The sequence below is a fragment of the Antedon mediterranea genome, chromosome 9 (assembly GCF_964355755.1).
Source record: "Antedon mediterranea chromosome 9, ecAntMedi1.1, whole genome shotgun sequence".
Taxonomy (NCBI): Eukaryota; Metazoa; Echinodermata; class Crinoidea; order Comatulida; family Antedonidae; genus Antedon; species Antedon mediterranea.
Window position 1 is genome coordinate 1121838 of NC_092678.1, and position 14920 is coordinate 1136757.

The following is a 14920-nucleotide window of genomic DNA, read 5'->3' on the forward strand; positions in this document are numbered from 1 at the left end:
AGTATAATTCCCAAACTGACCGAACCGAAAAACACATAATGCATCGAAACTATAGAGCGTGATACCAATACGCATCATTGTTGGATTAAACATGAATTATTGTAAACAAATTATGTGTACTTAACAAATTTGTAGCGCCCCACTCTCATATCAGTAAATGCTTTGTTGATAAAATATTATATTCTGCCTGTGTACTTTCAAAAGGTCGGGGATAAAAAGGTCAGAATCGGTTATAAATCTGCGGCTTAAAACACAAGATTGATATCATAACAAAACCACCAACCGAAAGGTCCACTAATAATAACTTAAAATATTGTATGGGGAAAAATGATATAATTTATATAAAAAATATTGAATCGTTCAAATTTTATTTATTTTATTTATTTTATTTATTTTATTTATTTCATACTCATCCAACAGCGAGTAACGCGCCAATTACAGGATGGATAAACTATTTAAAATTTCACAAGACAAACATATACACAAGATGCTCTACATAAACAAAGACTTACAAATAAATGACGTGTATATATAATTTCTTTAATTTGCAAACAATTCTTAGAAATTTTCCTCACGTGTGACGAGCGAATCAGATACAGTACCGAGAATCGGGTACATTGTTTAATAAAACTACTAATCATTGTTTTTTGTATAGCGTTTAACCAAAATAAATTTTCTCTAAAGCGTTACGACCAAATACTCGAACTAGGTGGAAATTTCAACGCTATTTATTGCGTCCATTAAATTGTATCAATAAATTAAATCTAAATATTTGAAGGTATCACACAGCAGCCAAGGTATCACACAGCAGCCATCCGGAAACTAATGTGCTTTGTTGTATGCAATTAGATTTACGCTCCAACCAAAACAGACACAGACGTTTTTATAGAAACAGAAAACTTAACATCTATGGGATAAAGAAATGCGCTTCGTAAAGTTTGTTTGTCACTAGGACGCAACGCGTGCAGGAGTTGACCAATGACAAACGTTAATAATCCATTGAATCCACATGCAATGCACGTTAGTTCAATGGGAGAAACAGCGCTTCAGTAAGCTATATAGGCCTATGATGTACGTTTAGTGATGTAGAGATACTAGATTGAAAACTTCATGACGTCAGACAGCAGTAGAACGCACAATTAAATAATACTCTTAAACTTTTTATTATAACTTTACTAATGTTTATTTTTGTATAATAGTATATTAATAAGCCTAATATATTGTCTTATTTACATCATAAAGGTGGGACACATAAAAGTCTTTCTTGCTTTTGGGACAAATGTAGCGTTTGTTATAAAACACATTAAACAGTGGCACAATATAAGACAGAATTTAGCTTCTGAATAATAATAGGTGTATAAATGGAAACCTGGTTAGATCATCAAGACACAAGTTTGCGCTAAATTACTTGCTGCATTATGGCAGTATGTTTACATACGTGTTTGATCCAAAAAAATACTGGGGTAATAATGTTCAGCGCTTAGAGGTTTCACAACATTAGGCGCTATATAAATCCAGGTTATTATTATTATTATTAAATCCCTATGCCTCTTGCTTAATGTTCTGTATCGGTTACAGGCAAATAGTTAGGCCTACTGGTGGTGTTGAAAGAGGGCACGCAATGGCAGTGAGACACCGACGCACTCGAGGTATCTGATGACATGGACACCAGCATATAACCACTCGATGAGCTTGACCCCGTCACTTGACCCCCTGACGACGGCACACTACTGGACATTTGTGACTGTTTTCTGTCACAACTATCAGCAAACTCCTTAAGACTTTGAAGTCTCTCTAGATTCTCGACATCATCTTTCTCTTCTTCGATTTCTTTATCATTCGAATGTTTGTAAAATTCTGTTGAAAAATTTAAATGAATGATTATTGGATATAATAGTACTATTGCACGCCATGTGACCCACAATCGTCCAATCAAATGACAGGAATTTATTTAGGTGTTATAATAAAGATTATTGGCTATTATAGAATGTTTGATTTAGATAGCATGGCCTGCATTAAAGATTGTATATATATATATATATTTAGATGACCAGTGACGTGCTAGTTTAATAATGATGATAAATTGTACCTATCTGTATTGATAATGATCATGTAGTGATGATGGCAATATTATCTCTGACGTCAAAAGAAAATGATGAAAGCTGGTGTATGAAGGAATATATTGTAAACAAAAGTGTGATGTGCCTAAATATGGTAATGATATGGCCAAATACGGTAGGGATATGCCCAAATTATTATATTATTGTATAAAATTAAAACCAACTAATATGGGTCAGCAAAGTATAGCATATAGAGGACCTAAGCTATGGAATCAACTTATAAGAAATATAAGAGAGAGCAAAAATATATCAATATTTAAAAAAATATTACTAAATAAATGCATTAATAGTTATAAAGAAACAATATATCTTTGTGAAAACAACATTTGTAAAATATTTCTAACTTAGACATAATATATAACATATTCTTCATCTTGTATCCTTATCGTTTAAAATTAATTAATTACATTTCGTTTTATTTGAGACTGTGATTATTATCTGTGTTATTATATTATAGTACGTTGTATTTTCCTTAATAATTCATTTACTACATGAAAACACTTTTGTAATATATTGGTAAATTTAAGGTAGGGTGCCACAGATAAAAATCTTTGCTTGCTAGTGGTTATCCTGTTTTTCACACTTTATTGTACTTAATTTTATTTTTTTTATATATATTTTATGAATATTGTGAAAAATAAAGAATCAATCAATCAATCAAATATGGTAGTGATATGACATTATCATGTCCATTATTATTATGGTCCCATCACATTTTGTTGTCACATAAAGTTTGATTGTAGACAGAGCTTTACACGCATCAATTCAATGGCGTTACCGTCACTACTAAATTATAAAACGTAACAAAATATATCTCACTTTTTTCTTCAATCTGTTTTTTTCTTCGTCGAATGTAGAATAAAATAGGCAAAATAAACAACAAGGCGGTGAGGCTAGCCAGAACAGCAACAGTCTTTTTTGTACACCAACCAATGTTACATGTATCTGAATTTGAAACGATATAATGTAATGAATATAATGTTTCAAGACACTTTAATTCAGATATTCTTTTGCGAACATGACATTTAATAATAGGTTATTTATTTTGCCATGTTGTTTAAATTTCTATTTGAAGTTAACGTGTATATCACGATCAATCAATCAATCTATAGAAACTTAGGATTAAAACTAGAGGGCGCACATACAAAATTCTGACGTCTCAACAGATTCTACGTGTAAAATAGAGGGCGTACATAAAAAATGATGAGGTATCAGGACAATTTATACTTGCAGTACTGTAATATATACGAATACAAATACTGTAATTGGGCAATTTATTTCGCTATATTTATTTTTTAAATACCATATAACTTTTTACGTATTTATCATAAAAATCTAGTTCACTTAGAGTAGTATACTAATACAAATAATTATAGTTATCGCATATTAAATTATATAGTGTTTTGAGCTATAAACGATTAATGTACATAAAGGATTTGGATAAAGAATAATTGTAACTTACAGATACATTCGTTAGTTGTGACGTCACGAGTATACCCAGGCCAACATTTACATACGGGTTCATACTTGGTGCTTAACTCACATTGACTATTACGACACTGAACACTTTCACATCTATCTACAGTAGTCATAGATAATATAGAAGAACCCAGGTTAACATGAATCATCTGACAGATAGAAATGCAAGCTTAGTTTTACCCGAGAGTAAGTTTCCTACCTATTAAAGAGTAGTTTCCACTAGAACGCAACGCAGCGACGTATTGACGAAAAGTGATGTGTTGCGTAATCACAAATTGGAACCGGCGACGCAACAGTGCTGCAAACATCGCACAGGTTTGATTTCACGCAGGTGGGGGAAAACACAATGATTGGAAGGCCATTTTCTTACGTTGCGTAAGTTGCGTTACGTTGCGTATCTATTGAGGACTACTTTTAAGTATCCATGAAAACAACTTACCTAGTTAAATAACTAAGCATGAAATAATAATAATTAAAATTACGTATTTTTATACATAATTATAATACTTTATACACATACGTACCTATACACACATTCACAGTGCTATTGTATTCAAACCCTGCATGATTGCAATGGCATTGGTAATCCAAATGGTTGATCTTGGTACAATTCGCATTCACACATGGTTGATAGAAGCAGGGGTCACCTAATAATTAATAGATACAAATTAGTCAGATATAATAAAATGTCATACAAACATAATCACGCGCGCGTAACCGGGTCAAAACTGTAGAAACATAATTCGTAGTCATAATTGTTTGTATATCTTTTACGTCACTTGGTTTGGCGTTGAAATATCTACTGTATATTAACAAGGCCAACAGCCATTAAGTCGCGTGCTACAATGCATAGTGATACCGGACCGACAGACAGACCGACAGACCGACAGACAGACCGACAGACCGACAGACAGAAAGACAGACAGAGACACCGACCGACCGACATAGTGAACTATACTGACCGAAATTACTGAACATGTTTAAAAATGTTGAAATGTTTAAAAACATTTTTTTTTAAATTTACACGTGCGTAGCCTGTCACTTTCGACGTGTTCGTATAACGTAATTTCGAGTTGAAAAGTAAGTCAAGAAAACAGAAATCGGGCAAAAAGAGTGCGCAATAACATTTAACGCGCAGTGCGCGCGCAAAAATATGCGCACTCATGGCAATTTTGTAAACGCTTAAAATTGCCTGAAATGTACTCTTATTTCATCGAAAATAAATTTTGAAAATGTTAAGCGCGCGTACGCATGCGTTACATGCGCTACGCACGTAATTGTATTGCCATATGATGATTTATGCCCTGAAATTTATGAGTATCAAATTTTATTTAATTGTGATTCATGGTTGTGAAGATATGATTACAAACGTGATTTCGGTAAATCGTGCGTAGACCGCGTAATTTTTTATTGCGCACCGTGAAAACATAACCACATTGATTCCTGGCCATAAGGAATATACTGTGAAAAATTGACCTAGCTAGATTAAACTGATATCAAGATAAGGTCAGAAAGCGATAAAACGCATAGTGATACCGGACCGACAGGCAGACAGACAGACAGACAGACAGACCGACAGACAGACCGACCGACCGACCGACCGACCGACATAGTGAACTATAGAGTCGCTTCCACGCGACTAAAAACTAAGATTAAACGGTAGGCCTACTAGGGCTTACCTGTGTTGTATTGGGTTGCTGTGATAGATTTAGTGCATTCATTTGTATGAGGGTGACATTCAGGCGAAAATGGCGTCAACTATACACAATAAAAGGTAAAGGTGTGAAGAAAGGTATACGTCACTGTTAGTAGTAACATGGTGAATGGATAAAATGACATGAAGACTACTTACTATAAACTTATATGATCCAGATTTTACGAAATAAAATTCAACAATAGCGAAAACAACATCTTGGTAAGCACCACTTCCCCTCTGTAAAAATACACTCTGTTGAAAATAAAAAAATTAAAATCATACAAATAATAACATTAAATACATACTGACTTATGATAGTATCCAGCACCACATATTTTTTATTAAAGCTTGGTTCCCACTAGCGACGCATCGTAACGCAAAAATCGCAGGTTTGATTTCACGCAGAGGCGGGGGCAAACACAATTGTTGGAAAGGCATTTTCTTACGTTGCGTACGTTGCGTCGCTAGTGGGAACCAAGCTTTAATACGTCGCCGTGTTGCGTTACGTTGCGTAGCTAGTGGGAACTCTCTTTGAATGGTAATGATACTAACCCCTTCAGTTGACGGTATGTTGTCTGACTGACCTTTATATGCTGATCTGTATCGACTTACATTGATAGAATTGTTTTGAGCCTGTAACAAAAATCGACACAAAAATAATAATTTCAAGTTCACAGAAACATATAAACAATCAATAAAACATCGTGTAACAAATATTGTGGGTATGTAATGGTGCATTTTGGACGGTGGAAGATGGCTCGAAAGTTTAGGGGAAGGAGGGGTGTGGAGACGTGTGGAGGGGTGCGAAGGGGTGCGGAGGGGTGCGGAGGGATGTGGAGGGGTGTGCACACGTTACTACATTTCGTATTGATTGATATTAATATAAGTTACTCACGACAGAGAATTCCACAGACAGTTCGTAACCTGTAGGACATAACTCGCGTCCATCTTGGCACTCTTTTTTCACCCCTCGTAATATAACAAAGTATGATGAATAAGTATACTGTCCAAGATTGAAACGTATTGTTGCGTTAGTGAAGAAAAAGGTCAGTTCTTGAATGCTAGGCTTCCATTTGTCTATGGCTAACGAACTACTGCTGCTGGACCTAGTTGTTCTTGGTGACAAGGAGGCTACAACATCTTCTGAGAGATATAAATAATAAATATTGGTGATATAACCTAGTGAGGAGTATAGACGTACCCGATGACGAATTGTGAGTTGTGTTTCTAATTACGTTTAGGCAGCAATAGCGTAATATTCGTAACAGAAACAATGTAATGCAAATAAATAAAAAAATTATTGTTGTTTTTTAATTTTGAGGGTTTTTTTTGTTCGCTGTTTTATTTTTCACGGTTTCGCTAGTTCGAGATTTTTCGCGGATTTTCGATTTTGTTTTTGCTGAAATAAGAACTTAATATACAATGGTTAGTGAAGGAATTGAACCACATACCTTTTTTGATGAACATCCATACTCTGACGTTTAGCTGGTTGCGCCGTTGAACCCGGGTAGCAATCAAACATTGTCTAACAGTCTCGTTAATTAGTGAGCTCAACCGTGGAAACAGAACCTATGTAAACTTACATATAGCTAATGCGTATGCGTGTGTGGTTTTTTTTTTTACATGAATGCTAATGAGTACACCTGGTAAACAGAATAACGCAACAATCCATGCATAAAATGATCCAACGGATGTACGGACTTACCTGGAATAATGACGTCTTTTTCAGCTAAAGTGCTTATGAAATCACGTGATAACATGAATACTGCAACTACATATTCTTTTCCTGGAAGCACAGGTCCAACACAACCAAAATGAAAAGACATCTATCAATAACAGAACATATTATTAAATGGTGCGCTAACCATCGGCAGAGTTCAAACTTAAAGATTCCAAATAGTTGCAACACAAGCGAGTTGACCAATCACATATTAAGCATCACACATCACGCACTAAGCTTTAATCTTGGTAGTTACACGTCACTGGCGGACGATGCACAACGCAGGATATACGCGAAACGCACATTTGACAAATCACAAGCGAATGATCGCTGCGTTTACCCCGTGCGTTTTTTAACGTGTCCTAGAGTGAGGCTGTGGAAAAAAAGGACAATGTATAATATAAATTACAGATGTACACTTACCCCCACTGCTGTAAACTTGTTTGAAACCGACACATCCCGGAATTTAAGAGGTTGAGTAAAGTTGAGATACAAACAATCAACGCCTGAATCTGCCGATGTTAGTTGGATTAACACGCCACGATACTCATACTTTTCAACTTTAAAAGATAACAATAAAATGCAGTTTACTATCACATTATTATGATATAGATAATCTGATATGAGTGTTAGAACTTAATAGAGTCCTACGTACACACAGGAGTGCACGGTACAACATACAGTAGCTACACCAGTACTTTGAAGACCAAACATTAAAAGATACAACAATTCAAACTGACATAGATATTTATATATAAACTCTTTTGTGCTAAATATGCTTTGTTTTAAAATAAGACAAAAAGGCAGTGTGCCCAATGTGGGACTCGAACCCACGACCCTAAGCTAACCGGGCTTTGTTAAAGGATCCTATGTTCGGCGTAACTTGTGTCGAATATAAAGAAAAGAAAGTTCGCCCAATGTGGGGCTCCAACCCACGACCCTGAGATTAAGAGTCTCATGCTCTACCGACTGAGCTAACCGGGCTTTGTTAAAGGGTACTATGTTCGGCGTAACTTGTGTCAAATACAAAGAAATTATAGACTAAATTTATAAAAGAAAGTGCGCCCAATGTGGGGCTCGAACCCACGACCCTGAGATTAAGAGTCTCATGCTCTACCAACTGAGCTAACCGGGCTTTGTTAAAAGGTGCTATGTACGGCGTAACTTGTGTCAAATACAAAGAAATTATAGACTAAATTTATAAAAGAAAGTGCGCCCAATGTGGGGCTCGAACCCACGACCCTGAGATTAAGAGTCTCATGCTCTACCAACTGAGCTAACCGGGCTTTGTTAAAAGGTGCTATGTACGGCGTAACTTCTCTCAAATACAAAGAAATTATAGACTAAATTTATAAAAGAAAGTGCGCCCAATGTGGGGGTCGAACCTACGACCCTGAGATTAAGAGTCTCGTGCTCTACCGACTGACCTAACCGGACTGATATACTCACCGTCAGTTGGGAATTGGAAAGACACGTTTAGCCATACTTCTTCTTGCGTAGTAAGATACTGAGTTACACGCTGAAGGTTTACTCCAGTATCGATTGGTTTGTAATTCCCTCCACCGAATATATTAGCACAAACCACTGTGAGAACAAAATAAAACAATTATAATTCTGAAAGAATTAAGATAAAAACAAAACCTGGTTTATTAGACCTTTATATTTTTATTTATTTTGTATGCAAATGAAGTTTACTCCAAGATATTGTGTGGATTGGTTCACTTTGGGACGTTCCGCAATGACGTAAGCGCAACGCAAGTTATGTGACCAATCACGACGCGATGGATCATCCGAACTGTTGCTTGTGATTGGTCAATTCGCTTGCAAGTAGACGATGACGTACTGAACAGAGGAATAGAAAGTTATACCTACCTCTTTTACCAGATTTGTTTTTTTCATATATACATGTTTTCTTTTCATTGTATTCATTCTGAGGATAAAAACGCACCAAATTGTTAAAAGGTCAAATTGCGTTTTGCAATACCTTTCTTTGTACGATTCTTTAATATTGACGGATTACAAATTGTAAATTTGAGAAAGGGAATGTGATTGCGGTTTCGTTTTCTTTTTCAAGAGGCATAGCTTTCATTTCAAACAAGACTATTTGAAGTCAGAGTAAATAAGCCGACATTTGAAATGACTTCAAGTGTAAGTACATTGCAAAGTAAGCAATGTTACTCAATGACATGAATAAATACAAAAGAAGCAATCACCATCCAATGATATCACGTCACCACTGTACACAATAACAACAGTATTTATAACTATTTCTATTTTATATTGGGTGTAAGCTGATCATTGATACGACAGACCTAGAATTCTCTAAACGGATGTAAAGTTATTGGAATTGATCAAGAATGGGCGGGTCCTTGGTAGGCCTACGGAATGTTTTCCTCTTAAATTCTAAACTACTGGCAGTATATTAATTTAATTGTAAACGAACAGAAATCGGTTATTATTATTAAAGCTTGGTTCCCACTAGGACGCAACGCAAGGACATCGTAAGCGCAATGCAAGCCAGTTAACCGGGTGCAGTGACAAGCTTCGATAATCCATCGCGTCGTGTTGACACATTCCTTGCGTTGCGCTTACGTCCTTTCGCTGCGTCCTATAGTGGGAACTAAGCTTTAGTGTTATCATTACTCCTACCAAGGCCATTTCTACTACTACCACCAGTATTATATCATAGGCCCAGCCCTAGCCAACATTATGTTGCTCTGCATCCGTCATCTCTTGTAACCACGGTTATTTTAACGAAGACTACCGTACACGTAGGCATTCTATACTAAAATAACACTGGACTTGATAATGTGTTAATAATTCCGATCGTATTATTTTAATAACAATAGAATACGTCGATAACATGTTAATTAGGCCTAGACTAGTGATACCTAATCACGTGTACGTTGCTTACCTTCCATGAGCAGTCTGTTACGCAGGTCGATGACCAAGTTATGTCCAAATGCAAACACCAAAGGATGAGATACAGGGCTGCTGCCACAGTTGTCATTTTGACTCTACTCAGGTGCTATACCTTAGGTACATTGTCAAATAAACTACGTAGAATCAGAAAGATATGATGCTTGGAATTGTCCGTCGATGTTTAGCCAAAGGCATGCCTTACAAGACTGCGTTAACACGAGACCTGTACCGTGAATGGTATTGAATTTTACGCTCTTATGGTGTGCAAATAAAAGCGATTATAGAAATTAGATGACTGGAAAATTAACAAAAGATTTCGATTCAATTCAACTTAATTCACTTTTATTCAGGATCAATTGGCACAATAGTAGGTCTATAAAGAAGAAAATAATATCAAAATCTAAACAATGATGAAATACAGGTTACTGACTCAAAATTATGTTTCCAGAATATTATTATGTATAACGTCAAACATTTTTTTATAAAGAGAGGAAGTTACTGATCCCTACAAATATTGATACAACCTTACCTGCTATCTATGCCACGAACCCTACACTACTGTATTAATTGGTTTCTAAAGCTCAGTTCCCACTATGACGCAACGCAAGAATGTGAGCGCAACGCAAGTAATTTGACCAATCACGATGCAAAGGATCATCATAATTATCGCTTGCGATTGGTCGATTTAATTGCGTTGCGTGTACCCCATTGCGTTGTGTCCTGGTGGGACCCAAGATTAAGTCTTTTCCGGTTTAGATGTTAATTATTCCAACTCTTTAGAGACTGATGTACAACTGCCATCCAAACATCTATTTGCATGTATATTGCATATTATGCAAGCAGTTGTAAGTTTGCGTTATATTATAAGCAAAATCACGTATAAAGATCTGTCTACACTAGTTGGACAAGAAAGGTGTGATTTGCCCAAATATAATAGTAGTAATATGCCATCATCGTGTCCATATATGGGCACAGCACATTTTTTTTGTCACATAAAGTTTGATAGTGTAGACAGAGCTTTAGACTGAATTTTACCAGATACAAGTTTAGCTAACATTTACCGTTTATACATACAATGCAAGCTCAGTGGTCGAGATTTGATTCTAAGTTTGTGAGCTGTTTCTTTCTCGAGAAGAAGCATTCTCATTAAATAGTATTATAATAATATTATTGAATATATACGTCATGTTGGCCAAAATTCGCCCCATAGATTATTTTTAATGTTGCAATCAAAACGATAGAAACTTAGTTATTTATTCACTATTTTTTATTTATTACATATACATAAAATTGACGAGGTGACCAGATTAGAATTCAATGAAACATCGACAAAAGTAGACCAATTTCACTAATTGTTGTCAGTCGGTTTGTCCGTCTATCATTCCGTTAGTAAGGACAACATCCAATCGGAGCAGCATCCTAATACCGTGGGTCTATTGCTGAGATCTCATCGATGACGTCACCAGTATATCTGTCAACACGAAAACACCTGACAAAAGGGATAAACAACGTTATGTTATTAAACGTTTTCAAATATAATGGTAAATAGTAATTGCTTATGAATGGGTCCGCATTATATAAAAGGAGGTTCAACATAAATGTAACCACATAACCTGAAAAATATACGAGAAAAAATAAAAAAACTTACTTTTCGTCAATGCATTGTACCGACGCAAAATGGCCGTCTTGGTCGCAAGTTGGTGGTCGTAAATGGTTCTCACTTCGTTGAATATTTTCAAGAATATCGTTCTCTACAATTCGACACCTAAAGAAAACAAAACATTCTTATTTTTGTCTTTTTCATCATACACATTCTTTTTCCTATTATCAGTATCATGAAAATCACCACAAAAGTTCCATGGCTTCGATTTCTATAGTAGCTTACTAAAGCTTGGTTCCCACTAGGACGTAGACGCAACGCAAGCGAGTTGACCAATTACACGCGACTGTTGGAATAATCTACTATCATTATGTGATTGGCCAAATCACTTTGCGTTGCGCTACGTCACTGCGTTGCGTCCTAGTGGGAACCAAGCTTTAAACGTGGATAGAATAGGCTACTACAATATAATTATGTTGCTATGTATTGTATTATTGTATCAAAGAAGAACACACATACCTTGGCATCCAGAATTTATAATCTACGAAATAAATAAAGCATAAAGAATGAGTCAAGTTGTTATATCAATATTTATATATTTTGATGCACAATGTAACTAACTTTATGTCGGTTATTTCATAAAAAGTCTATTTGTTTAATACAGGTAGAGTCATTGATACGACGCATTGGATTGCAGGATATTTACAGGATATTTAGAGGATATACGACGGAACATTCCGAACAACAATATGAGCGCTTAAGACAAAATGTCATAGGCTAAACGTCATGAAATGTACATACACATAGAAATGTATATAAGGTAAAACATACTTTAAAATTAGGCCTACATTTATAATAGACACGAAAAAAATTACATATAAACAATTTGTTCGGGTAGAAGAAACTTCATATGGGAGGTATACTACGAAGGACATTGTTGTTATTGTTGTGAATTTGATTAAAATTGCAAGTGTAGCTACTTTTTGTGATAATTGGTTTACCTTGTTCCGCTCTACATTCACAAATAGTACAGTCCCTTTCATCCTTTAGTAGTTCACCATCTTGGCATAATCTAAAACACGGAATGGTTTCACACGGTTCTAAACAAACACAAAGGTAAATCAAACGAATTACAAACACAACAATAATAGAGATTTATCGAAAGGTTGTTGAACTTTACGACTTGCAAAGCATCTGGTGATGTACTTATTTTAAGAAGACATTTTAAGACAGGATGTATCAAATTGGTATTAGGTTGGTTTTATTATTATCTCTATGGTCACAATGACGCGCGCGCGTGTATTAATATGATGTATATATAATCTTTATTTACAATTTCAATTATTACAATTTACAATTTTACAACAACACCCAACATTACACCAAAAAGAAGCGAGTGCTTGTCATTTCAATTCAATTTAAAAGGGATGCGCCTAAACCGTCGTTTACCTGAAAAAGATGGCGAAGGAAGACTTTTTAAATCTCTTGTCTGTTCCGTTTCATAATTATCATCTGGTACAAATTCATATCTCACTTCAAGTTTGCCACTTCTACTGCTTGGTCCACGATAAACAACTTGAATGCGACTTGAAAGTGAAATAATTGTCTCAGCAACGTGCAATTCCGATTGGCTGCAGTAAGAGCGTAAGAATAGCCGACTGCCATCGTCATCCATATCGCGTACGTTTAGTCGCGGTTGACATAGCCTCTGCTGGTCCATACGTGGAAACATATCAATGGCCAGAATCCTTAGAAAGACCCGGTAACCAGCAGGCGCATTAAACCGATAGATACAGTATGTTTCACTACCATCAAAGCTATCCATTATAATACCACGTGACAGACCACCTTTGGAAACTGTTGCTCCACAATCTACGATTGAAAGAGAAGTTGTGATTGGTCAAAAGTGGATCATCATCAGCAGCAAAGGCTATAAAGATGAATTAAATGATCTGTAATTGACCGTTGTATTACTTACCACGTGGTAACTTGCACACTCCTTTTGGTGAATCGTATCTACCATTTTGAATGACTCCTTTTGAACCGACGCATATCAATGTGTCAGAACATGTACCGAAAATACCCAATGGACCACCACAGGATTCGCCTACAACCTACACAAGTATTTAAATAATTATGTATTATGGTATCTCTAGTATGCACTTAAAGGAACTTTAGAGTACCAGAATTAAGAGTTACATAACAGCACGTTCGAAACTATTATGAAAGCAACACATCTGAAATAAAAGGGAAAATCGTACCTTAGAGCACACGTGACAGCCACAGTTACACGGGTCAAGTATGGACCTTGAACCTGCTGGACATTGCTTTGGTTCACACGTGAATGCGGCCAACTGACCATCATGACCAATACAGGGGCAATCACTAGTTCTATTAGAATAAAAAGCATTAAGAATTAATGAGGAAAATCTAGTATGTGAAAAAATAATGTAAGCAAAACTAAACAAGTCTGTTTTACATTAGGCGAATATTCACACGAATAGAGTTTTTAGAGAATTCTTGAACTCTGATTGTTTGTTGCGGATGTTTTCGCATCGCAACAAAATAATACGCGCGCATAAACCAACGCTTCGTGCGGAAATGATTTGAGCTGCTGTGGAAAAAAGACTCAATTAGACTCACCCTAACTTGTCATCGATTCCTGGAATTTCTAAATACGCAACGTTTCTGCTTTCTGAAAATTAAATTAATTTTCTTTAAAGCGAAATAAAGATGTACTACATACCTGTTTGTTGAACGTTGAAATCAACCTTCTCCTGGTAAACAAATTCATATTTCATTTCCACACTCCCTCTGAGGTGTGCATGTTTAGTTTGATAGACAATTTGAATTCGATTACTATCAGAAACTAGTTTCTTTGGAAACTCTTCGCGTTGGTTGCCATGACATATCGATCTTAAGACATATCTATCAGGTCTTATATTGCGAACTTTAAGTTGTGGCGTGCAGTGGTCACCTTCAAGCATTTCAAAAGGGTCATATGTTATAGTGACCATGACTCTCTGATCAGGCCTGGACACAAATCTGTAGATACATCGGTCACTCCCATCTATATCAACAGGGATGACTCCGTTAAACACGTCTGATTTGTAGGAAGTTGTGACGTCACAGCCTATAGTAAAGAAAAAAAAATGTATAGATTACTATGATTTCAGTATTACGATTTCAATAAAAAATTATTTTCCTTTCATATTAGACAACTTCTTAATTTATTTAGCTTTATGGGACTGAATATTTGGTGCGTAGGCCTACTATAATCGGACCCGGGAGTGGTCATGGCTTCGGACAAATTTTTACCTCGTTTGTGTGTACATAACTTGACGTCATAAATCGAGACACATTCAAGTCCGTGCTTACATGTT

At 35.8% G+C, this 14920-nt stretch overlaps 2 protein-coding genes and 3 non-coding genes across 7 annotated transcripts; all 5 read right to left on the reverse strand.

Moving 5' to 3' along the window:
* Nucleotides 1-1192: 1192 nt before the first annotated feature.
* Nucleotides 1193-10128, reverse strand: LOC140058722 (uncharacterized). 3 transcript variants are annotated; one of them, XM_072104441.1, is made up of 13 exons: nt 9930-10128; nt 8888-8945; nt 8465-8599; nt 7439-7575; nt 7001-7121; nt 6191-6438; nt 5848-5928; nt 5452-5547; nt 5279-5357; nt 4124-4246; nt 3583-3699; nt 2940-3065; nt 1193-1857 (listed from the first exon to the last, which is right to left on the reverse strand). In XM_072104441.1, exons 1-13 carry the CDS (start codon nt 10023-10025, stop codon nt 1556-1558), a joined length of 1719 nt encoding a protein of 572 aa, XP_071960542.1. In that variant the 5' UTR covers nt 10026-10128; the 3' UTR covers nt 1193-1555. The 3 variants fall into 3 exon arrangements, with proteins under 3 accessions (XP_071960542.1, XP_071960543.1, XP_071960544.1); XM_072104442.1 differs by lacking the exon at nt 9930-10128 and adding an exon at nt 9665-9801; XM_072104443.1 differs by lacking the exon at nt 3583-3699.
* On the reverse strand, nt 7927-7999 carry Trnak-cuu (transfer RNA lysine (anticodon CUU)). The gene has a single exon. It is a non-coding gene; the product is annotated as a tRNA-Lys (tRNA).
* Nucleotides 8078-8150, reverse strand: Trnak-cuu (transfer RNA lysine (anticodon CUU)). Its single transcript has one exon. It is a non-coding gene; the product is annotated as a tRNA-Lys (tRNA).
* Nucleotides 8229-8301, reverse strand: Trnak-cuu (transfer RNA lysine (anticodon CUU)). The gene has a single exon. It is a non-coding gene; the product is annotated as a tRNA-Lys (tRNA).
* Nucleotides 10129-11147: 1019 nt separating the features above from the next.
* Nucleotides 11148-13452, reverse strand: LOC140059102 (uncharacterized). The gene is made up of 5 exons (XM_072104942.1): nt 12987-13452; nt 12539-12637; nt 12057-12078; nt 11586-11702; nt 11148-11426 (listed from the first exon to the last, which is right to left on the reverse strand). Exons 1-5 carry the CDS (start codon nt 13360-13362, stop codon nt 11357-11359), a joined length of 684 nt encoding a protein of 227 aa, XP_071961043.1. The 5' UTR covers nt 13363-13452; the 3' UTR covers nt 11148-11356.
* Between the last annotated feature and the right edge of the window lie 1468 nt (nt 13453-14920).

Excerpts from the sequence above, each read along its gene's own strand:
- LOC140058722 (XM_072104441.1), bottom strand. The coding sequence starts at position 10,025 with ATGACAACTGTGGCAGCAGCCCTGTATCTCATCCTTTGGTGTTTGCAT. Across the intron at positions 4,247-5,278 it reads AGCAACCCAATACAACACAG|GTGACCCCTGCTTCTATCAA; the intron begins GTAAGCCCTAGT and ends ATTAATTATTAG. Across the intron at positions 3,066-3,582 it reads CACAACTAACGAATGTATCT|ATACATGTAACATTGGTTGG; the intron begins GTAAGTTACAAT and ends TTTCAAATTCAG.
- LOC140059102 (XM_072104942.1), bottom strand. The coding sequence starts at position 13,362 with ATGGATAGCTTTGATGGTAGTGAAACATACTGTATCTATCGGTTTAAT. Across the intron at positions 12,638-12,986 it reads TCCTTCGCCATCTTTTTCAG|AACCGTGTGAAACCATTCCG; the intron begins GTAAACGACGGT and ends GTGTTTGTTTAG. Across the intron at positions 11,703-12,056 it reads TATAAATTCTGGATGCCAAG|GTGTCGAATTGTAGAGAACG; the intron begins GTATGTGTGTTC and ends TGTTTTCTTTAG.